The sequence below is a fragment of the Amphiura filiformis genome, chromosome 18 (genome assembly GCF_039555335.1).
Source record: "Amphiura filiformis chromosome 18, Afil_fr2py, whole genome shotgun sequence".
Lineage (NCBI taxonomy): Eukaryota > Metazoa > Echinodermata > Ophiuroidea > Amphilepidida > Amphiuridae > Amphiura > Amphiura filiformis.
In genome coordinates, this window is record NC_092645.1 from 44,698,692 (window position 1) to 44,722,633 (window position 23,942).

General features: G+C 36.4%; 1 protein-coding gene across 3 annotated transcripts; it reads right to left on the reverse strand.

Moving 5' to 3' along the window:
* Nucleotides 1–434: 434 nt before the first annotated feature.
* On the reverse strand, nt 435–23,417 carry LOC140138709 (transmembrane protein 45B-like). 3 transcript variants are annotated; one of them, XM_072160460.1, is made up of 2 exons: nt 23,210–23,417; nt 435–5,919 (listed from the first exon to the last, which is right to left on the reverse strand). In XM_072160460.1, exon 2 carries the CDS (start codon nt 4,755–4,757, stop codon nt 3,765–3,767), a length of 993 nt encoding a protein of 330 aa, XP_072016561.1. In that variant the 5' UTR covers nt 4,758–5,919; nt 23,210–23,417; the 3' UTR covers nt 435–3,764. The 3 variants fall into 3 exon arrangements, with proteins under 3 accessions (XP_072016561.1, XP_072016560.1, XP_072016562.1); XM_072160459.1 differs by having other exon boundaries at nt 435–5,913; nt 23,206–23,417; XM_072160461.1 differs by having other exon boundaries at nt 23,206–23,417.
* Nucleotides 23,418–23,942: the final 525 nt, after the last annotated feature.

A 23,942-nucleotide genomic window follows, 5' to 3' on the forward strand; every position in this document is an offset into this window, starting at 1 on the left:
AATGGCCTTATTGTGACGTGGTGGGAGTTTTAAAAGCATGGGCCCTGAACAAAATATGATGCGCGCGCCAGGCAAAAAAACAATGGAAATTGTTGTGATGCGTGCGGATACCGCCAGGCAATGGGATCAGATTTTTGAAAACCTCTTCACGCCTCGCTGGCGTATATATTGAACGGTCCCTAAGTATAAATGCGGCCCATATACGTTCAATCTTATTGATCAAAATCAAAGACCATACAAGAGTGGATACAAAATCTACCATTGAACACGCACAATGGTAGATTTTGTATTCAGTCCTGCATCTGGGGTCCCCAATATTGATCAATATTTTGATCGTGTTATGGGCCGCATTACATCTTTTTGCCACTTGACAAATATATTTGCCTTTAAAGAAATTTACACATTTACATGAAAAAGAGATACACCAACTTGGATATATAGGCCTATAAATTTAATTTTATTCAGATTTTGATACATAGGCATATCAATTTAATTTGATATAAAAATTGAATTGTATCTTAATTTGTTCTTTTCACCAAGACATTTTGTAGCCCTTTTCTACAAACCCCAGAACATGCCAAAAGTTTGATCTTTCATGGACCATATACATGGACCTTTTTGTGAAGAGGGAATGGTGCGTTACACCCACACCCTCTTGGCTACGGGCCCAGTACTATCAATGAATTACGGCCTGACGTTTTCAAAATACATAACCCATAGCACAAATGTTACAGGCAATAAATATGATAAAAATCTCATTTTTTTTTGTAAATACAGTTGTGATAAGGCCGTATAAAATTAATATTTTGGTTCTCGTCCAGAGGATGTTCATGAATTGATGAGGGAGGGAGGTGGTTTTTTTTTCAGTGTAAAATCAGCATTGTCTGTAGTTTTCGGTCTTTTCCAACAGTGCTCGAGGAAACGATGAGGCACTTTTTTTTTTCAAATGTGAGATTCTGAGGGATAAACCCCCTAGAGTACCACAAAAAGACTTGGAAGTGGTCCTTGTTCTCAAATAAACTTATTTATATGTATGAAAAATGCATGAATCATTCCAAAGTCTAATATAATTGAAAAATCTAAAAAATCAAAAAAATCTGAAAATCCCAGAAATTGAGGAGGGAGGGGACAGTAATAATAGTCTACATATCTGGGTATCAAATAACACAAATATCTCAGTTTTCAGATATTTGACAATGGCTTCTAGCCAGACTAGCCTATAGGACATTTAGGTCTGTATGTTCTTGGTTTTGTGAGAGCGAGACACATTAATAATTCTCTGATTCTTCAAATAGGCACAACCATAATGACAAGGCACGAGCAAGCAACAATCACCATAATGGCTAAAAACTAGGCCGCGCGCATTTCGTTTTTTGGAGCAATTTTACCACATTTAATGTTTATTATTTGAGAAATCCAGATAAATTAAAAAAAATAAATAATAATAAATAAATAAATAAATAAATAAATAAATAAATAAATAAATAAATAAATAAATAAATAAATAAATAAATAAATAAATAAATAAATAAATAAATAAGAAAGATCATGAAGATTTGTTCAGCCTTTTTCATGAGATTTCTCGTACATGTTGTTTACAAGCAATATGAAATCACTCATATGATGTCATATCCTAAGAAATGCATCTATTATTTCCCGAAAACTTTCAGTTTTCATATCTATTATACTCCTTATAATGTTTGACAATAAATGTTTGTTATTTGAGCTATATATGTTACCATACATCCTGGCTCTAAAATGGTATTAAGAAAAATAAAAATAAAACGCACTTCGCCATTGAGTTGTCAGCCACCAGGAAATAAGCTTTTTTTTAAAAAAACCCGTACCAGCCATTTCAACACTCACTATAGGATCCACAACATGCTCATCTATCAGGGCACATTTCTTTAACCCCAATACATTAGTACATGCATTGAATGACTTTTGAAAATTTGGGTACAAAAACTCATACTCTGCAACTTGAGGTCAACTTTTGCACTATGATTGTTTAATTGAGGTTATTGAACTATGCAATTGGGATGAGGCGATTGTGGTCCATAGTGACTCGTACCTTTCACTGCCACAAAAACGTCATGGTAAAAACGTTTGAATGTCGGGTTATATAAAGGTCATAAAACGTGGTTTAAAAACCCTTTTATACGAAAAAAAAAAAATAAATGTTATTGCAAAATATTTGTTGGCAAACATTCGTCAACACTTAATAACATTTTGTTAGAATGTTTTGCATAAAGTTTTCAAAAATGGTTTCTGAATGTTATTAAAAGGTTTTATACTCTTTATATAAGCCGGCATACATGTATAAACATTTTCTGTATAACGTTTTGTGTTTGCTGGGGTAGTAGGCTAATAGTATACATTATGAAGTTCCTGTCATGCTGTAACATAGGCTTAGGAACCGGGGGTCAAGCCCCCCCCCCCAACAATTTTGGTGCGGGGGCTAGAATACCTTTCAGCCCCCCCCCCCAATAATCCTAGGTGAACTTAAAAAATTGTGATAAAATAGAGGGAAAAGGGGTCTTTGTGACCTATATTTTGCAAACTTTTCTGACTACGAGGGAGAAACCCCCCTCGCGCACCCCCAGTCTGGCCCCAAATTTTTTTTCAAGTTTCAGCCCCCCCCCCCATGTTGAAAATCTTCCTAAGCCTATGTGTAATGATCCCATAACACCATCAGCTCCCCATCACACCCGGGTGGAGTGAGACAATCGAGGTACGGTACAACACAGCATCGGGCACAAACGGGGATTCGAACCCACGACCTCAAGCTACCCCGCTATCATGAGCCGGCGCCTTTACCGCTTCAGATCAAAGGCTTATAAGACTTCTGTGTATTTCTTATAATACATAAGTTGCGAATCAATTTTCATACACGCATACGCCGAGCTTATTTTAGGTCACCATGTATGGTGACCAATCAGATCGCTTGAATTACTTCAAGGTGACGCCATATACACAAGCTCCTTATACACGTGTGAAAATCTAATCGTCGCTATATCAAACTTTTAAAAAAGAGAGTAATTTGAAAGATTTGATCATAAATATAGAAATTTCATTTCAAAAATTCAGAATTTCTTCCAAAAGTTAAGAATATTACAAATTACAAAACATAATAAAATAAGTTACAATGTACCATGAAACACTTAAATGCACTAATCAAATACCCCCTTGGAAAATGTCGTCTCAGGTCCCCACGACGTAATTTTCAGGCACCGCATAGGTTTGACCCCAGGGGGTTTGACGCGGGAAAACCGCTTATAACAAGGAAATTTTGCTGGGTGCGTCGTGGCTGTAATTTCAGGTGACAGTAACTTGCACCCACCACTAACAGGTGGGAGCGTGTTTTTCTGACGGTGCCCCGTGGTTGGGGCACATGGGGCAGACGATCCCAGGGGTTGGGGATAGTCATACGGATGGGAAGTGGGAGCAGTGACGGCGCCACGAGGGGTTGACATGGGGAAATTCCCCAGCCAGAACAGCCAGCCCCCTTATTCCCCAAGTAAAACCCCTTGACGCAAATTTGCATTTTTTGAGGCAATTTTGCGCAACATTTGTTGATTTTTGCTTCACCCTGAAATTCACTTTTCCCCACCCCACCCAAAACATTTGTGGTGCCGCCAAGGGGGGGGGGGGGTAATGAATAAATAGTGCATTAGATACTGCCCAATTTCCCAAAGTATAAACATAACGAAACCATTAATATGATTGATATAAAGTACAGTTGCCATGGTAACGCAATTTGTCTATTACAATCCTTCATCAATTTCAAAACAATTTTTGGTCTCATCCAAAAGATTGGTCATTTCAGCTGTTTCCTCTGCTTGGAAACATGGATCCCCTTTAAAACAAAACTCATCAACAAATTGCATATTATTATTGCTGTTCATGTTGTTACCATGGTTACGCGTGACTAAGAACCACACAATCCATCGAATCAGTGAGTTGATTATAATCGCGAGTAACAACTGCCAAGTGAATAACGCTGTTGCCATCATCATGCTCATCATGGGATCTTTATCCCACGTCGTTGAGTTTTGTATGGGGTTATATAGCACAAAACCCACCATCAAAAACCACATCCCATGGAGAAGTAAAAACACCACCCACATATTGTCTAGGAGTGGGTCCCCTAGTTTCCACGCTTGAACTAAAAGACAAACAGCAGACCCAGTGCATGCAATGATGAGTAAATGGTGCAAATGTACGTCAAGTGGGTCGTCCCTCCCTTCCAGATGAAAATAGAATAAAAATGCTTCGACAAAAAATGCTAGGGATTGAAAGAGTTTCTCCATTTCAGGTTGTAGTTTGTATTTAGTTTGGCCAAGTATGACAATGCCGAAATACAATCCAAAAAAGGTAAACATTGTCCCATGTTGCCAGTTGTTCAGGTTGGAGCTGAAATGTCCTTTGCCGTCCATAATTTCGAATCGCCTGTAACCAAGAAGGCCCAGTGTTCCACCAATTGCGCACGCTAAAAAGAAAGCACCTGCGACAAGTATATCATGTGGAAATAAGGGCGCGTCCCGAACTATTGTAACCATCTCCATAGGTTCGAATCCCGTCTGGTAATTCTTCTCAGTAAACGATTTATTGCGATGTTTCAAATATTTCGCTGGGAATCTCACGACTGTTTTATTCCCAAGTTTGACATTGTTATGTGCTTGCTTTATCGCGTGCCATATCGCTAAAAGTATGAACATGATGCCTGGCGTCGCGTGTCCAGCGAATGTGCCCTGCATTGTGGATGATTAATTAATAGGCTCTATATAATGCAGTAAAACTGTTGAAATTATGTTACTTATACCACTCAATGTACCGATAATAACAGTAGGCCTACTCGATCAAGTTTAAACCGTAAATTTGGTCTATATCCCAAGCTATATCAGTATAGAGTTCATCAACACTGGTATCAGCAGTAGACAGCTACTTCATCAACACTGGTATCAGCAGTAGATAGCTACTTCATCAACACTGGTATCAGCAGTAGATAGCTACTTCATGAACACCGGTATCAGCAGGAGATAGCTACTTCATCAACAGCCTATCAGCGAACCTATTTCATTTAATATGGTATCTGCAGTAGATAGCTACTTCATCAACACCGGTATCAGCAGTAGATAACTATACTTCATCAACAGCGATATAGGCGTTACGTATCACACGTGGTTACTTCTCCAATATTAATACCAGCAATTAATTGCTACTTCATCAAAATTGATATCAGCAGAAGATCGCTATTTTGTAAAGACCGTTATCAGCAGTAGATATACTTCATCAACACTATAATATCAGCAGTAGTGAGCTACTTCGTCAACACTGACAATAAGATACCAGTAGTATAGATACCAATTTGAACAAAAGTGATATCAGCGAAAACAATTAACTGCTGTTATCATGAGAAGATATTCTTCTATTCCAATATAATTCCAATGCAAAAAGTATATAGTTGTTTCAACGACACCGCTATCAACACAGGTAACTAATGATAGGTCTTTATGTACCAGCTCACATCAGCCAATAATGACTTCTTCTTCGTTAAATATCAATACCACCCAGATGTCCGTTATTATACCAATCCCGCGATTCAGTTTGTAAAATATCATAAAATAAGCACCAATGTGTGAGAAATCTATAGTTTGGTAGAATATTCCAATCCGTGTTAACAAAATGCTAAACAACAACTATAGTTCAACAGTTTTTGATAATGAAACTCCTTTATGATCGGTATAATCGTCGGTAGCGTATAGTCATGATTAGCAAAGTGGAGTCGTCATTCACAATTGATCCAAAAACGACCAAATTAATTCCGATAGCTCCAGTTGACATTGAAAGTGGCGACCATGCATCCACGGAAAGCCTGCCTTAATTACCTTGCCTCATCCACGCACTACACCTCTCTATCTGAAATGGAAAACATGAACACATCTGTTGGTATATATATAAATCTATATATTAATATTACATTATTGAATGATGGACTACGAGTACGTTGCAGTCATATACATGCATGAATCATGTACAAATTATATACATATACACATAAACATTTCGTCGGTTTATAGGACAAGAAGGTCTGATCTGCAATAGCTGCCATATAAATATTTTGACAATTTCTGTATACTATATTATACATAATTTAAAAATATGACATCTGGCAGCTATTGCAGATAGGGTCTTCTTGGTTTAAACCATCGATTTCATGTTCATTCATCCGATTCGAGTAATAATGATTAACATAACGCATGCATTATCAAATTGTACTATATGATCAAAATACCGGCTTGGTTACTTTTGTATTTAATGTTTAAGTTATTTTTATCAAAAAAGAAATCCAGATATTTTATGATTCTTATTTCCATTTCGATTTATTTGTTACCAAAAATGTAACATAAATATATTCAGTAAAATTGCGCGGAGAAAGGATTTTTTAAATTTTTTTCCTCGAAATATCACCCATTATTGTTTTATTTTACCTCATTATGATAAGAGAGAGAAATCGGGCTATTCCGTTTAAAATCCACACTCCCCCTGTGGAAGATTTTGGAAATAGTGCCACAGGGGGAGTATGAATTTCAAATGGAAGGAACACATTAGGCAGCTCTATTTGAATTTCATACTCCCTCTGAGAAAGACTCAACCTGAATCTACCACAGAGGGAGGGTAAGTTTCAAATGGAGCTGCCTAATGTGTTCATTCCATTTGGAATTCATACTCCCCCTGTGGCAGATATTTCCAAAATCTTCCACAGGGGGAGTGTGTATTTTAAACGGAATAACCCATTACCGTTAACTAGACGAGTTTCCCGGGTAACGTCGTGGAACAACGTAAAAGATAGTAAATTAACATGGTATACCGCATTATAATAATGGTGGTACGGTAGTACTAATGACTTAAACTGGGCACAATTATAGTTCATGGTATATTGGTTAAAAGCGTGGTCGGTGCATATGGTTGCTATCTTTTCTTATTGGAAAAGGTTATTATAGGGACTATTAGATTTTGTAGTAAGCACGCGAAGCTTATACGTATGACGTAAAAAACACTGGGGTTATTGGTGAATGGGTGATTCAATTTGAAATTTACACCCCCTCTGTCATGTCTGTGTGAGATAATAACTGAGATTAAGGTCATGTCTTCCAATGTTTGAATTTCAACTGGAAAAGCAATAATTCTTATTATCAATCCATACTGCAGTTACTGTCCTTTTTCCTATACATAATATACACAGTACTCCCACCATTGACGCGTGACCTCACCATTGACGCGTGACCTCTACAAACAGTGCATGTTATAGCCTATGGGCATTGCCTAGTTGACGTCACTGTGTGAAACATAACCGGCCAATATTTAAAGTACTCTCTCAAATTCTAGAAAACATAGTTTTGTAACATGTCCTAAATTTTTTGCTAATTTAGGTGTTTGGAAATATTCGCACTTTGGTGTTTTAGGCAGGATATGTAAACGACAGATAACACCAAAAAATATGAAGAAATTATTTCCAAACCGTGTTAATAAGTCTGCAACCATTATGTTTCTCATTTTCAAGAATGCTGGTTAACAATATGCAGACTATTGTCTCATTTCGTTAACAAAGGCCCAAACAGTATTGTTACCTTGCGTTTGCTTTATAATCGTTCACCCAACTGAAACTATAATACCAGCTCATTGCTCATTGCACAGGTAAAACAGAAACATGTGTAGTGTTGATTTAACCAGAGAAAATCTGATTTAACATAGTTGAGCTGTCTTCAATGAGTGTTATCTTGGTTTAATAGCTTTTTATGGGGTTTAAGTCCTGTGAATTCTACTGTAGACATGACTGCATCATGCCAGTAATTGCTCGCACTTATCAGTCAAAATGTATACAAAAGTCACAAAAATTCCACTTTAAAAGGAAAAATGCCACATTTTGGAAAACTTTTCGGATACCCTCCCCGTTATTCACTTTCCACAATTCCTCCCCCGTGCTCCGGTATATGTGCCACAACTGGTGAGCATATTCAATTCGCTCCAAATGTAGTCTTTCCTGAATGCGGACGTCGTCGTTTTTGTGCGTACTGTATAGTGCTTATAATCATGATAATAAAGGGTTCACACAAAAATAACTCCCCCCTAAAACTACAAAACATTTCGTTGCATAACTTGACAAATGTTTCGTTGATTTGAAAAATTTAAAAACCTGTGAATAAAGAAATCGTTTTTCTACCCTCCCAATGTTTTTTCTTCTAAAAATCTTTTTGTTTTGGCCAAAAATAATCCTATTTTCCGAAAAATACTTTCAGAAAAAGTTGCACTTTTCAATATCCTCATTTATATCAAAATTAGCTTCAACAAATCATTTCTTGCACTACGTGATGGTTGTATGGGTGACTAAGAGATCAGAGACAAAAAGGCGAAGGAAAGCAAAACAATTAAACCAATCGTAACATTGATATCGAGAAAGTTTTGTATACATGTATGGGATGTTGAAAAGTGCAACCTTTTTTTAAAGCATCATTTTTGAAAAATGTGATTATTTTTGATCAAAACAAAAGGATTTTGAGAAGAGATAACTTTGGTAGGGTATGCCTCTATTCACAGGTTTTTAAATTTTTCAAATCAACAAAATGAATGTCAAGTTATGCAAAGAAATGTTTTGTAAGTCCTAAATTGATTTTACCATTTTTGAAACACCGGCTCAATAAAGCCGTCTTTAAAAAAACCCGTACATGTCAATGAATCATTGTTTTATACTGCAAGATGATTGCGTGGGTGACTGGGTAATCGTATACATAAAAATTAAAGGAAACAAAAACACCATCAAATCAATCAAAACATTGATATCGATATCGAGAATGTTTTTGTACATTAAATGTATAGGATGTGGAAAAGTGCAACTTTTTCTGAATGCATCCTTTTTGGAAAAAGTGATTTTTTTTTTTTTTTTTTAAAAAGATTTTTTAAAGAAAGAACTTTGGGAGGGTAGGAAACTAATTCCTTTATTCACAGGTTTTTAATATCAAATCAACGAAAGGTATATGCAAGGAAATGTTTTGTAATTTTAAGGGGGGAGTTATTTTTTGTGAACCCTTTATATCATAATTCTACGTATATGTGCTTGCTCAGGAAGTAACAGGCCTACCGGTAGGCCTATCTATAGATCCGTTTAGCGCCCATTTTGCCTTGTGATGGAATCACATGGCAACTATTTTGGGTTTCATTATCACGGGATTTTGTGAACAAAAGGCCGCGAAAACACTTTCCTGTCAGGAATTATGTAGCAAATAGTTCACCAATGAATCATTACACAAAATAATATTCATGTTTAGTTTTATAGCCCGAGGGTACTGACACAGAGCACAAATATTATTTTATTCCACGGAAGTAAAAGACATGCCGTTGCTCGAATTATTAACACGGTTACCATTATCAACTGGCTAGGGATCGATCGGTACTCTGATTGAACATGTTAAAATTAAAGCCTTAAGGGGGAACTACACCCCGCGATAAAGGTGTGGCGAGTTTTGCATTTTTCTCACAATCTAATAACACACTGGTAACAAAAGTTATGTGTATTATAGGGGCAAGGAATTCAATTACTACACTGGAATTTCAGTGACCCAAGACAAGCGGTTCGTTATTTATGATAAGAAATAAGGTACCGCTAGGATGTACCTCATTTCCTATCATATATGCTGAACCGCTTGTCTTGAGTTACTAAAATTTCAGTGTAGTAATTGGATCCCTTGCCCCAATAATATACATAACTTTTGTTACCAGTGTGTTATTATTTTTTGAGAAAAATGCAAAAATAGTCACAAATTTATCGAGGGGTGTAGTACCCCCTTAAAAGCGGGTAACCTGATTGATCCCCCACTTTACCCCATCAAAATGCAGTTTTTGTGTCAGGTGAAAGCTCATATTTTTTTTTTAACATAATATTGAAATTAGGCATTCCAAATCGGTATATTTTCGTAGAAATCATCAAAAAATGTGGTATTCCACATTTGAGACTAATTCAATAGTTTTTTGACGATATCTTTGGAAATACACCGATCTGGAACCCCCAATTTCAATATGTTAATGAGAAAATAGGATCTTTCATTTGATATCAATTTATTACAAGATCATGATGATTATCAACATCATTAATAAAAGCACTGTAGACTATACCAGTATTATGCTGTAAAAATGTCAGTAATTCCACAAGGAATTAGTCACATTTACAAGGAAGGAATTGGTCACATTTACACGGAACATTTACATGTTCTTTTTGCATGAATCCTTGAAAGGGACAACATTTAATGTTATAGGCCTACGTATTAAAGTATTAAAGAATTCTATTTTCCAAATATATCAGTTCACCCTCCTTTAATATATACGATTTCGGTCAAATTTTAATTTGGTTATTCTTTGCCAAATATTACAAAATAGGTCGGGGGGGGGGGGTGCGACCCCAAATTTGGAAAAGTATGCAAACATTCCCAAAATTTTAGAAATTGCGAGCGTAGCGAGCAAAAAAAGCAGTTTTTTACGCTTTTTTGGACAAAAGGTCCAAATTTTGTCCACTTTTCACTTTTCACAAAATTGCCCCCCGAAAAAAAGTCCACTTTTTCAAAATCAGCACCCCCCCCCCCGAATGAAAGCCTGCGTACGGGCCTGACTGTCAGGAAAGTTTTCTGATCATTTTAAGCCAAACTAATGAGGTAAAATAAAAGAACTCACTTACTATCTCAGATCTTAGTTCTGTGGGGCCCTACCACAGGGCCTTTTTTTATATTACACATTATATACACCATGCTATATACTGAGAACTGCTAAGTGGGTTGTGAGCTGTCACTGAAGTGACAGCTTATGGCAAGCCACATCGTTCATAAATGCGAGTTTTGCCCGCTATGCTGGTCGAGAAGCACGCTATACTGGTTGAAGAGCACGCTATACTGGTCGAGCAGCACGCTATACTGGTCGAGCAGCACGCTATACTGGTCGAGCAGCACGCTATATTGGTCGAGCAGCACGCTATACTGTTCGAGATTCACGTCGAACGGCGAGTTTCACAACGCCGAACGGCGAGTTTTTCTGACGTCGATCTAAAATATTCACATAATATAATAATCATATACATGTAGTAGGCCTATAATGTTTAAAAACAATTTTGGTAACTTGCAATATTGTATCAGGAAGGCAATATCATGTTTTACAACCCACTGTTTTTGGCTCCAAAAGTTGGACTCACTAGCTTAGTCGCTCTATACGTAAATGGGAAAATGATACTGAGGACCTACATGTTTGTTTGACTAGTTATATATCAGGTTGTTTTGCCCTTTGAAAAGGTGATTGTGTTCTGTTTAATGTGTAAAAATGTAAAATAAATTGGAAACATATAAATTAAATTAAAGGAAAATTGTGCAGTGTTTTATTCTAAAGGTTCTCTTTATAAATTAACGTAAAAATGTTCCCGCTCTTTTCTAGTTATTCCTCTTATCATTCTTGACAAGAAAGTTCATGATTTTTTATTTTATTTATGTGGCCCTTTAAATATTTCTTTATTTTTGTTTTAAGTTTAGGCCTATATAATATCATCATATACATTTCACTTTTTTTTATGATTTTTCATTATAAATCATGCTTTGAATTTTTGGAGGAACATTAATTTTTTGGGAAAACTTGATTTTTTTTCTTTTTTAAACAGAAAAATAGACTCTTTTAATTTTTGGATTAAAAAAATAGGCGTAATATGCCTACGTATATTATGGGTCGGCCATGCAAATTAGGATCGGTCGGTGGAGTAGGCCCTACAACCAAACATTTTTGTGGTCTTATGAATGCGGCTTTACTTGTAATGCTGCAGTAACACCCGAGTAATGCGCGGATTAATAAATGAAATATCAAAGATATTATCCGGGGAAATAAGTAGGAAAATATATGAGACTAAAACCCTTTGAGACTAATTGTCTTAATTATTTCTTGTTTATGAGTAAAAAACAATAAATATTGAAAGATAAAAAAAAAGATTATTAGGGCAAAACAACCTGATACCTGATATATAACTAGTTTCAGAACAAACAAACGTGATGTAGGGCCTATCATTTTTTCCTTTTACGTATAGAGCCACCAATTTTCAGTAAGCTATAGGGAGTCGGGGTTTGTAAAACACGATATTGCCTTCCTGATTCAATATTGCAAACAAGTATACCAAAATTGTTTTTAAACATTATTATAATCCTACATGTAGTATTTTTTTCATGAATAAAGTTTAGATCGATCGACGTCAGAAAAACTCGCCGTTCGGCGTGGTGAAAACTCGCCGTTCGGCGTTGTGAAACTCGACCAGTATAGCGTGCTTCTCGACCAGTATAGCGTGCCGCTCGACCAATATAGCGTGCTTCTCGACTAGTATAGCGGGCTTCTCGACCAGTATAGCGGGCTTCTCGACCAGTATAGCGGGCAAAACTCGCATTTATGAACGATGTGGCTTGCCATAACAGCTCACAACCCACTAACCGCTGTCCCCGAGATTTCTGGGGAATTAGCAGTCACTGGCAGTTCCAATATCTGTGCTGGCAGCAGCTATCTGGACATATATGGCAAGCCACATCATTCATAAATGTGAGTTTTGCCCGCTATACTGGTCGAGGAGCCCGCTATACTGGTCGAGGAGCACGCTATACTGGTCGAGCTAAACGCTATACTGGTCGAGCAGCACGCTATAAGCTGCTATACTGGTCGAGCAGCACGCTATACTGGTCGAGTTTCACAACGCCGAACGGCGAGTTTTCACCACGCCGAACGGCGAGTTTCACAACGCCGAACGGCGAGTTTTTCTGACATCGATCTAAAATACTTATAGTTCACGAAAAAATACTACATGTAGGCCTAGCCTATAGGATTATAATAATGTTTAAAAACAATTTTGGTAAACTTTTTTCGGGGGTGGGTCTTTTATCTAGTTTTTTCGGTATATCTCTTATAAAACGAATCAATGTGCCCGGAAGTTTTAAAAGCGGGTTCTCTTGCTCTCGTTTCTGATTGGACTTAAGCCGTTAAGCCTACACAGGGCATTTAAACAAGTTTTAACCCAATTAACGCGATCCACGATTTGCTAGTTTTGCGTAGGCCTACACGCGCATGTATTATTTGTATTGCTACTTGAACAATGTTCAGAATGTTGTATGAACGGGGTTCATTCATAGGATTTCGGGCATGATCGTTGATTTATAGGCCTACGAGTGTTTAAGCGATCATGCCCGAAATCCTATGAATGAACCCCTAATTCAATGTTAGTTGCAAATTCAATCAGTCAGGTTATTTATTAATGTTATTGAAGATCGGGTTAAGTGTCAACCGGTATTCTCTGAAATTTGTTCATTTTTCGTGCGCACTCTTTTGCCCTTTAAACCCCCCCCCCCCCCCTCGGGTACTCACATGTATACGGGGATGTGCCGCCCATGGTTTTAGTCTCAATGGGTTTTAGTCTCATATATTTTCCTACTTTATTTCCCCGGATAGTACTGCATCATTACAAGGAAAGCCGCATTCAAAGACCACCAAAAATGTTTGGTTGTAGGCTACTTGTAGGGCCTACTCCACCGACCGATCCTAATGTGCAGGGCCGACCCATAATAGGCCTATATGTAGGCCTATTACGCCTATTTTTTTATCCAAAAATTAAAAGAGTCTATTTTTCTTTTCAAAAAGAAAAATCCAGTTTTCCCAAAAAATTTGTTTTCCTTCAATAATTCAAAGCACATTCCTGACAAGCACTTTTTATTGTGTAATAAACATTTAGACCATAATCAGAGAGTATGCCCACAATTAAGAATTAAAAATAAAATAATGAAAAATCATAAAAAAGTGAAATGTATATGATGATATTATATGATGTTATATAGGCCTACACTTAAAACCAAAATAAAGAAATACTTAATTTAAAGGGCCACATAAATAAAAATCACGAGCTATCTGGTCAAGAATGATAAGAGGAATACCGGTAACTAGAAAAGAGCAGGGAACATTTTTACGTTAATTTATAGGCCTAATACGAAAATGAAAAGAGATCAGAACCTTTAAAATAAAATACAGCACAATTTTCCTTTAATTTCATTTATGATATTTCAAATTTATTTTCCATTTTTACACATTAAACAGAACTTCAGTCAGATTTTCAAAGGGCAACACCTGATATAGGCCTATACATGTAGGGCCTGTCATTTTTCATAGAGCGACCAATTTTCAGTAAGCTAGTGAGTCCAACTGTGGAGCCAAAAACAGTGGGTTGTAAAACACGATATCGCCTTCATATTGCAAAATTGTTTTTAAACATTATTATACTACGTGTAGGCCTATTATTATTATAGGCCTACTACGTGAATATTTTAGATCGACGTCAGAAAAACTCGCCGTTCGGCGTGGTGAAAACTCGCCGTTCGGCGTTGTGAAACTCGCCGTTCGGCGTGGTGAAACTCGACCAGTATAGCGTGCTGCTCGACCAGTATAGCGTGCTGCTCGACCAGTATAGCGTGCTCCTCGACCAGTATAGCGTGCTCCTCGACCAGTATAGCGGGCTCCTCGACCAGTATAGCGGGCAAAACTCGCATTTATGAATGATGTGGAGTTTTCACCACGCCGAACGGCGAGTTTTCACCACGCCGAACGGCGAGTTTTTCTGACGTCGATCTAAATAGTTCACGAAAAAATGCTACATGATAGGATTATAATAATGTTTAAAAACAATTTTGGTAAACTTGTCTCAATATTGTAACAACCCACTGTTTTTGGCGCCAAAGTTGGACTCCCTAGCTTAAAATGTTTGGTTGTAGGCTACTTGTAGGGCCTACTCCACCGATCCTAATGTGCAGGCCTATTACGCCTATTTTTTAATCCAAAAATTAAAAGAGTCTATTTTTCTTTTCAAAAAGAAAAATCCAGTTTTCCCAAAAAATTTGTTTTCCTTCAATAATTCAAAGCACATTCCTGACAAGCACTTTTTATTGCGTAATAAACATTTAGACCATATCAGAGAGGATGCCCACAATTAAGAATTAAAAATAAAATAATACAAAAGTGAAATGTATATGATGATATTATATGATGTTATATAGGCCTACACTTAAAACCAAAATAAAGAAATACTTAAAGGGCCACATAAATCAAAATCACGAGCTATCTGGTCAAGAATGTTAAGAGGAATACTGGTAACTAGAAAAGAGCGGGTACATTTTTTACGTTAATTTATAGGCCTATATACGAAAAAGAAAAGAGATCAGAACCTTTAAAATAAAACATTTTAATTTCATTTATGATATTTCCAATTTATTTTCCATTTTTACACATTAAACAGAACTTCAGTCACATTTTCAAAGGGCAACACCTGATATATACATGTAGGGCCTGTCATTTTTCATAGAGCGACCAATTTTCAGTAAGCTAGTGAGTCCAACTTTGGAGCCAAAAACAGTGGGTTGTAAAACACGATATTGCCTTCATATTGCAAAATTGTTTTTAAACATTATTATACTACGTGTAGGCCTATTATTATTATACTACGTGAATATTTTAGATCGACGTCAGAAAAACTCGCCGTTCGGCGTGGTGAAAACTCGCCGTTCGGCGTGGTGAAAACTCGCCGTTCGGCGTTGTGAAACTCGCCGTTCGGCGTGGTGAAACTCGACCAGTATAGCGTGCTGCTCGACCAGTATAGCGTGCTGCTCGACCAGTATAGCGTGCTCCTCGGCCAGTATAGCGGGCTCCTCGACCAGTATAGCGGGCAAAACTCGCATTTATGAATGATGTGGCTTGCCATAGACATAGCCAGGTTTTATGCATGCATGGTTTTGGATCACCACAGTCAAAAGGCCCTTTATTTCTGGGGAATTAGCAGTCACTGGCAGTTCCAATATCTGTGCTGGCAGCAGCTATCTGGACATAGCCAGGTTTTATGCATGCATGGTTTTGGATCACCACAGTCAAAAGGCCCTATACTAGTAGGGCTAGTTCTGTGGGGGATTTGAAGTCATAGAAATTCGTTTTGTTATCTTAAAATTACAATGAATTTGGCTGAATCCAATAAGGTGTAAGTATTACAAAAAATCATGTTTGAAACAAAAATAACCAAACTTATTTTAAAAGATTAGGCCTATACATTGTGGCTTTAAATTGTTGTCACGTAGACGTGGGTCTATCACGATTCACAAGTTGAGGTCAGTTTTGGATTATGAATGTTGTATAATGCTAATAGGCATAGGCCTATAGGCCTACATGAGCTTACATGATATACGAGGGTCATTCAAAAAAGTTCTACCTCCACCCCCATATCTCAGTTTCTGCAATAGTAAACCCTTTCATATTTTCCATGATTACTTATCTTGCAGGAATATGTAAATGTTTTAAGATTTTTACCGTTTCCGGTGTATAGGCCTACCAAATCTCATTTTGGTTCTAGTTCTGGGGCTCTTATAAAAGTTTGAAAAAAGCTAAAGAAAATGTATCAATATAGGCCTACATATGCTTTCATTTGTATAAACATTCCAATCATGCTGCAAAGAATTGAACCAAAGTTAAAAATCCGAAATTTATTTTTTATTATTTTTTTAGCGGAGGTAGAACTTATTGAATGAACCTTGAATAAAATAAAAATATGTTAGCTCGTAATTTAAAAAGCCATACCATGCACACAAGCCCACCAGTATGTTTGGCTTTTAGCTATTTAGGTACAGCCCATCATACCTTAATAGCTTTCGATATATGATTTTTTAGTCTCGATCCTTTCTGATATAAAAGTGTGCTGATATCCGGGACTGTAATTTTGCAAATTGTCCGTACTATAAAATAATACGCTTTGCTATTCACCAATGTTCGTAACCATGGTAACTGCCGTTCATATATATATTAAAATGATTAGGCTTATATCTGTTTGTAGGAACCTATAGGCCTATATGCATATACCGTATGCAAGGGCGTGACTGAAGTCAGAGCATATCAAATGGAGGTGCCAATTTTGGTGCGAATATCATCACAAGAACTGTCTTTAAAAAAGACAACGCATGAAGATCATGTTTAATAAAACAAATCCCGTGAAATACTCAAGAATGTTCATTGTTGAAAGCTGAACATACTTTGAAACATGTGTGTTATAGGCCTATTCAGAATTCAGAATTGTAACAAAAAGCTCAATGGATATCACATCCATCAAGTTTCACGACAATCCAACAATCTATATCAAGTTGACCTAAGATGACCTGGAAATGATTTTTGTTGGTTCTCAATGTTAATCACATAATTATTTCAAGCTTCATAACAAACTTTGGATGACCTTGACTTGACCTTGAATATTTTTCACGATAACAAATCCGCCTTGTTTCATGACAAACCAACAGACCATCAATTATGGGTAATATGTGCCAAAATATGCTAAATTAAAACCATATTATAACATTTCTGTAAAAATAGATTAGTATTTATTTTCCATATTGAAAATAGCTTTTACTGTCAGATATGTCCCCTTTTAATTTTGAGCCGAACAAGTGAGGTAAAGCATAGAAAATTGGAATTTACAACTACTCATGAGTACTAGCGCCCATGCATGTTACTCCCGCGGTTGTAATACGGTACGATCCTCGGGGTGTGTGTGTATGTGTATTCCGCACGCCGTGTACATACTGTGCATACGTGTTCGACTAATTCGCTGTCGTAGTGCACGTTAGAATATGACCGTTGCTAGGTCAACTGGATCACGCTTTCTTTGGGACGAACCACTGATCGAAATGATCACAACACAAAGCCTATGGCATATCAAAATTCGGAACAGGTATATGAGCCCAAGCTTGGATCAGTAACCAGTGGTTACTAACGTGTACTGCGACAGCGAATATTTCCATCGTAATAATAATAAAACGCCGGTTCCATCGTTTTATTCAAAATCTCGGATTTTGACAAAACTATAGCACATAGAGTCTTGATTTTTGCAGAGTGTCTTTATTACAATCGTGTAAAAACCAGAATTTAATTTTTTTTGAGGGCGTTGTCCTCAGCAAATGTGGTTATAATATGGCTTTAACTCATGCAACTTCTCGTCAACTCTTTAATTTATAACTCCAAAGTTTTCTGTCTTTTTTCCTTTTTCTGTCTTTTTACCAATCTTTAGTATTAATATTAAAAAGTACTAGTAACAGTGTTATAAAATTTTAAAGTACTTTGTTTATATGTCTTGTGTTATTCCACCATTGGATGTTGTGTCATATTTTCTCTGTTTTTAATTTTATCCATTGCTAGTGTGACACTGTTGTATCCTTTTGGATCCATCCTTTGGTTCCCTGCTGGTCAGTTGGAACAGATTTTCCCTGTTTTTATATTTTATTTGAAACAAGAAATGTCTTTAAAAAGACACCGCCATGGATTCATGTTTCATTAACATTGACAAGTACTTGGAAAGCTAGTAATTGTTTTTGTGTGGCACATGCACTATTATTATTCGGGTGGGAAATATCGTTACCACCAATGACATACTTGGAAAAAAAAATCGCAAAAAAAATAATACAAAACACTACTGGAGTAAACATTAACACATCACACAACAAACGAGTGTAGTGAAAAATTACTGGAGAAAACATCACATATTTTGTTAAATACCTTTTTTTAATCGCAGGTTGAAGAGGGATCATAAATATTCTTGAATATGAAGAAATACGTATGATTTTTGTGTGTATGTGTGTCGGAGAGACCCACTGTAAATTCCCATTCCAATTTGCAGCAAAAATGTATTTTTTTTCATTTGAAGACATGGATTATTAAAAAAAAAATAAAAAAAAACCGCATTTCGCATTTGACTTTTTTTACCTGCTACAGGAAACAAACATGTTTTTGGCCTATAATACAAATGACTTTTTGGCACACTCAGCATAAAAGTATGTTCAAAGCTCAAATGTCACGATTGTGTAGGAATGCCAATAATTTGAACTTTAAAATCATTTAAGGTAACATGTACGTTGTATATCAACTTTTCAGACTTGCCAACACAAAGAATTGAAGTTAGAATTCAGCAGTTAGCAACTTAGTTGATCCAACTCAACACGTTGTTGCAACTCAACCAAATAAAGTTGTTGCAACTCTAGCAAACATCTTTTTTTGTTCAAATTTAACCACTTTCCTCATAGAATTCAGCTCTTATTTGCGTATTCAGCGTAAAAATGCTTATGGGAACAGCTCTTTGATGAAGTTTGCTACACATTTTATAGTAAGCAATTCAGTTGTAATAACCATGATAACCCAAAATCCAAATTTTGAGTCTCAAATCAAGAGCTATCTAAAGAACCACTGCATTAATACTAGGCTTGATTGTACTCATTTTGATGAATATTTCATGCTGATTCCAAATAAGGTCATGAAAACGTATAATTTTTGATTTTTTTAAAACAAAATTTGAAACTTGTCGTCTGCAGTCCACACCCGCGCGCGCAAAGGGCCCTGGGCCCGGGCCCATCTGGCCCCTATGGTAAATCCGGCTCTGTTCTCCATATCAGCCCTTATTTAATTTTCGCTTTTGTGCTTGGGGCCCCTGAACCCTCGGGGCCCATGGACTTCGTCCACCCTTTCCCCCCACTTGCTACGCCCCTGGTAGGTTGCCATTTTTCCGGGCCCTGTTTAAATTATGGTTTAGGGCATTTCGTGATCCACAGGCTCATCCCTCACTTTTCGCAAAATAAAGTTGAGATTTTCATACCACAAGAAAGCTCTGGCTTATGTACAAAAAAATGTATTCAAGTGCAGATTAATTCGTTTAGGAAGAAATATCGTAAAATTTGAATTTCGTTCTGGTGTACACCAGAACGAAATTACAACACAGCCTATGGATCAGTGTAATAGGCAAAATATCATATAAACTCGCAACACAAAATCAGAATCAAATTGAAATTTTGGAAATAAGCTTTTTTCGTGGATATCTACTGTAGGAAACTGTCACAAAAAGAGGATGCTATACCGTAAAACCTCGTCTACAAGCATATAGAGTGCTTCTGATGAAAGCTAAATAAATCCAGGCGCCATTATGGAATTTGAGCAAATAAATTACAGATCGAAGCATAATACAAACAAGTATTATTGCAAGACCAATCTATTGTATTGGCATATTTACGCATGTATCGTATAATTCAGCTTTCATCAAAAACACTATATATGCTTGTAGACGAGGTTTTACGGTATATATCACAAAATAGGCCCACTCCTTTAATAAATGAATAACTAAATGGCAAATGCATGCACGTATTTATAGGCCTACGTGGTATACGTGCCAAATTCGTTAGTTTCATAATGATCCGGGTTAATTGTCAGCTATTTTTTATATTGTGCAATCGAGTGGAAACTTATTTAACGGTTTCCTTTTACAGGTAGATTATACAGACTATTATTCCAGTTCCAGTTGAAATACATAGGAAGCCATAACCTTGATCTCCCACACAGGGGCCTGATATGGGTGTGAGATTTGAAAGGGAGTAGTAGTTTTTATGTCAGAAAGTTTGTGATAATTTAAAGTCCCATAATTCAGTGATTCCAGCGAAAGTGTAAAAAAAATATTTGTAAAATTGTTTATAAATTGCTTGAAAGTGAAGGATAAGTCATTCAAATTGTCATTTGGTATTTTTGAAATTTGGCAAAAATAAAGAAAACAGCAGTATTGACGAAGTTGAAGCCCATAAGGCTATAGCTAATTTATATACTGTCAGTATATAAATTCGTGTAAACTGCCTTATTGTGTCTTAGATACACGGCTCTCGGTTGACCACTACATTGTATAGCAGGCTATATGTTAGCACATCTATGATCTATGACCATGACAAAGGTACCAAAAGCTGAATTTTGATGATTTTTACCATCGTCTGGATGAGCAAATCACCGTGGATTGCACATTAGGCTAATCGTGCTAATAGGCCTCGTCATTTTTTAAACTTTTTTTTACGAATTTTTACTTTTTGCGCACGATTGTAAATACCCGATGATAATGGTGTACTAAAATACCCTAACAATAGGCCTAACTTTTGGCAAAGAATAACACAATTAAAATTTGACCGAATTCACCGAAATCATATATGGGCATATATTATGGCGTTGAAGCGGAACTTGGCTTGCTAAAAATAAAATATCATGCAATCTTTGTCTGCCTTAGTATTAGAGTAGGCTGGTTAACGTTTAAGATTGTCGAAAACAACAACTACAACATGTTTAACGGTATACGATGTATTATTGGTCGAAACAGCAAAAAAAAAGTAGTTCACAGCATCTTGCGAATTGTAGTGAGCTTTAGCAAAAATTGCATTGCTCAATTCATAGCGAGCGTGTAGAAGAATTCAAATATCACAGATATACTTTTGTAGGTCATGTGGTTCTTGAGTTATGTTGTAAAGAGGGCTGAAACAACAACAACAACACTTTTGTAAAACGGACAAAACTTGCTGAATTAATAAATTCAGCAAGTTTTCAAAGTATATGATTTGTAGAATAAACTTTTGCAGAACACCAAAGTGTTATTTTTCAATAATATATTGATTCAGATAATGAAAATCGATTTTTTTTTTGCTGCTTCGTATACCACGTATAACCTAAATTTTCTAAGTTTAAAAAATATTATTGACCTCTAGAACTTGACGCTTCAAACTTATGTCCGTAGCTTAGGCTATTCAGTTCTATCACCTCCCTGCACGGTCCATGGTTTTGTAGCCTGTTCAATTTTGTACAAATGAATAAAATGCATGAATTTTTGTAGATTTGTATAGTAATTTCAACATGCTCCGATTTATGCTGTGTGCAAGTTTAAGGGCTCGCTCGGTCACCCACCTTTGCACATTTTGTGGGACATAAGAATTGCATTCTGAATGCGAGGAATGTCCTTTTAATATCAAATAATTTTGATTTTTTTTTTAAATTTGCGATATTATATAATTTTATGGAAATTATTATTAAAGATATACACAAAATTTCCCAAAAGACCTTAATTTTTGTATGTCTTTTATGGAACTTCAGTGCATGTATATCTTTTATAAGAAAGATCAAAATACTCATTATGATGACCGGCTTTTCATCCCAGCTACATAAAAATGCATATCATAGTTTAATTTGAAGACTGATGAATGTCAAAAATGTCAATTGTTAATAATTTGCCATAGTTTGTTGGCCTATTATATCGCGAATTAAAAAAAAATCTAAATTATTTGATATCAAAAGGATTTGGGAACGGCCATGCAGGACAGAAGGGTTTGGCGTGCTGTTGTAGTTCGAGGACACCACTCATCTTAAGCAAGTTTAAGCAAAAGGACATTCCTCGTCAGTTCAGAATGCAATTTGGTGTTTCTACAAAAAATACTGATAGTAAAATTTGATCGATTGAACCCATATTGGTCGAGTATGAGTTTTAAACTCATAGTGAGACCAATAAATATTGGGCGTAAAGTATCCAATTTTATCATTATTATGTTTTGGATCCAATATTTTCACACACTTGGACTCATCAAAACATAATAATGTGCAAAGGTGGGTGACTGAGCCCTTAAGGTTCAGATATATTTATGGTTTTTTAAGGGGGTACTACACCCCTGGCCAATTTTGTGCCTATTTTTGCAATTTTCTCAAAAATTATAGCACATTGGTGACAAGTAAGATACGTATATTATAGGGGCAAGGACTACAACTAGGCCTACTGTACTGACAATTCAGCAATGGTCTGCCAACAAATCTTTTCCCCACCTTTAGACGTTCTAAAAAAAACCCATTTGCATCCTCCTTTTGACGTGCCAAAGAACGTGCCATCCTCCCTCATGCAAGATTTTGGGGAGCCCAAATTGAAAACCTATTATGTCCGGGCTTGTCTCATGTTCAGGCCTAGACCTACATGCACCTTTATGGCGTAATCTTATTGAAACAGTGTTCAAAACATCTTTACCAAAATCGCTGCCCCTGTGGACCTGCAAAAAACGCTTGCCTGGCCTGCCAAAAAAAAATCTTTTCCTCTCAGTTATTTCACCAACCCAGGGTCAACAAAATTATTGCACTATACCCCTAAATGTACATATTTGATGCACAACTTAACACTAAGTGGATCAGTGACCCGGAGAGAGAATTTGCTATATACATGTCTATAAATTATGTACATTTATTTGGTTCCCCCGGATTATGCACAATACTCTGGTAGTAGGCACTAATGCACAAAATACCAAGACCCACCTACCTTAATCTGCGTATCATCGGCTAATCTAGCTTAATCTGTCCAGAGTAAATCCTAAACGGGTATAACGATCATGGCCTTATACTACTCACACTGATACTGATACTGTTCCGATAGGCCTGGTCTGCGCCAGTAGTATTTAAAAACAATCTGACGTCATCATGAAAATGAATAGTAGTATTAACGTATCCACTGACTGAGTTAGACTGACTCCACATGTTTTATGGCTAAGTGCACTTATCAGCTAAATTCATACTTTACGTGGCAGGCAATAAGCGATTCAGATCCGACCAATCAACTGAATCGTTACATTCATTTTGCAACAAACGACTTTTTTAACTGGCTAAAAATCAATCAATCATATTTTGGCGATATGCCCAATTATGATTAAATACTTATTTTCGCTTTTAGTTAATGTCATTATGGTTGTAGATAGCACACGGCCACGAACACGAAATCAATTATGTAGAATTTCAAAATATGAATTATTGATGAAATTGATTAATTACTGTTTACGTCGAGCTTCTATATTTTTGACAAAATTGCATTATACGGTAGCCTTAAAAGGGCAGAGTAATGGGAGAGAACATATGGACTTCTTCTCCATTTTTTGTGAGAAAACATTAAAAAATCAGTTCGGAGTAAAAAAAAAAATTCAGTTAGCTTTTCATGTAAGAACAGACATTTTAAATTTCTTTGAAATTCGCTTCTTTTTTTTGAAATATCGAACATGTGA

Coding starts and splice junctions, on each gene's coding strand:
- LOC140138709 (XM_072160460.1), bottom strand. CDS start 4,757: ATGCAGGGCACATTCGCTGGACACGCGACGCCAGGCATCATGTTCATA.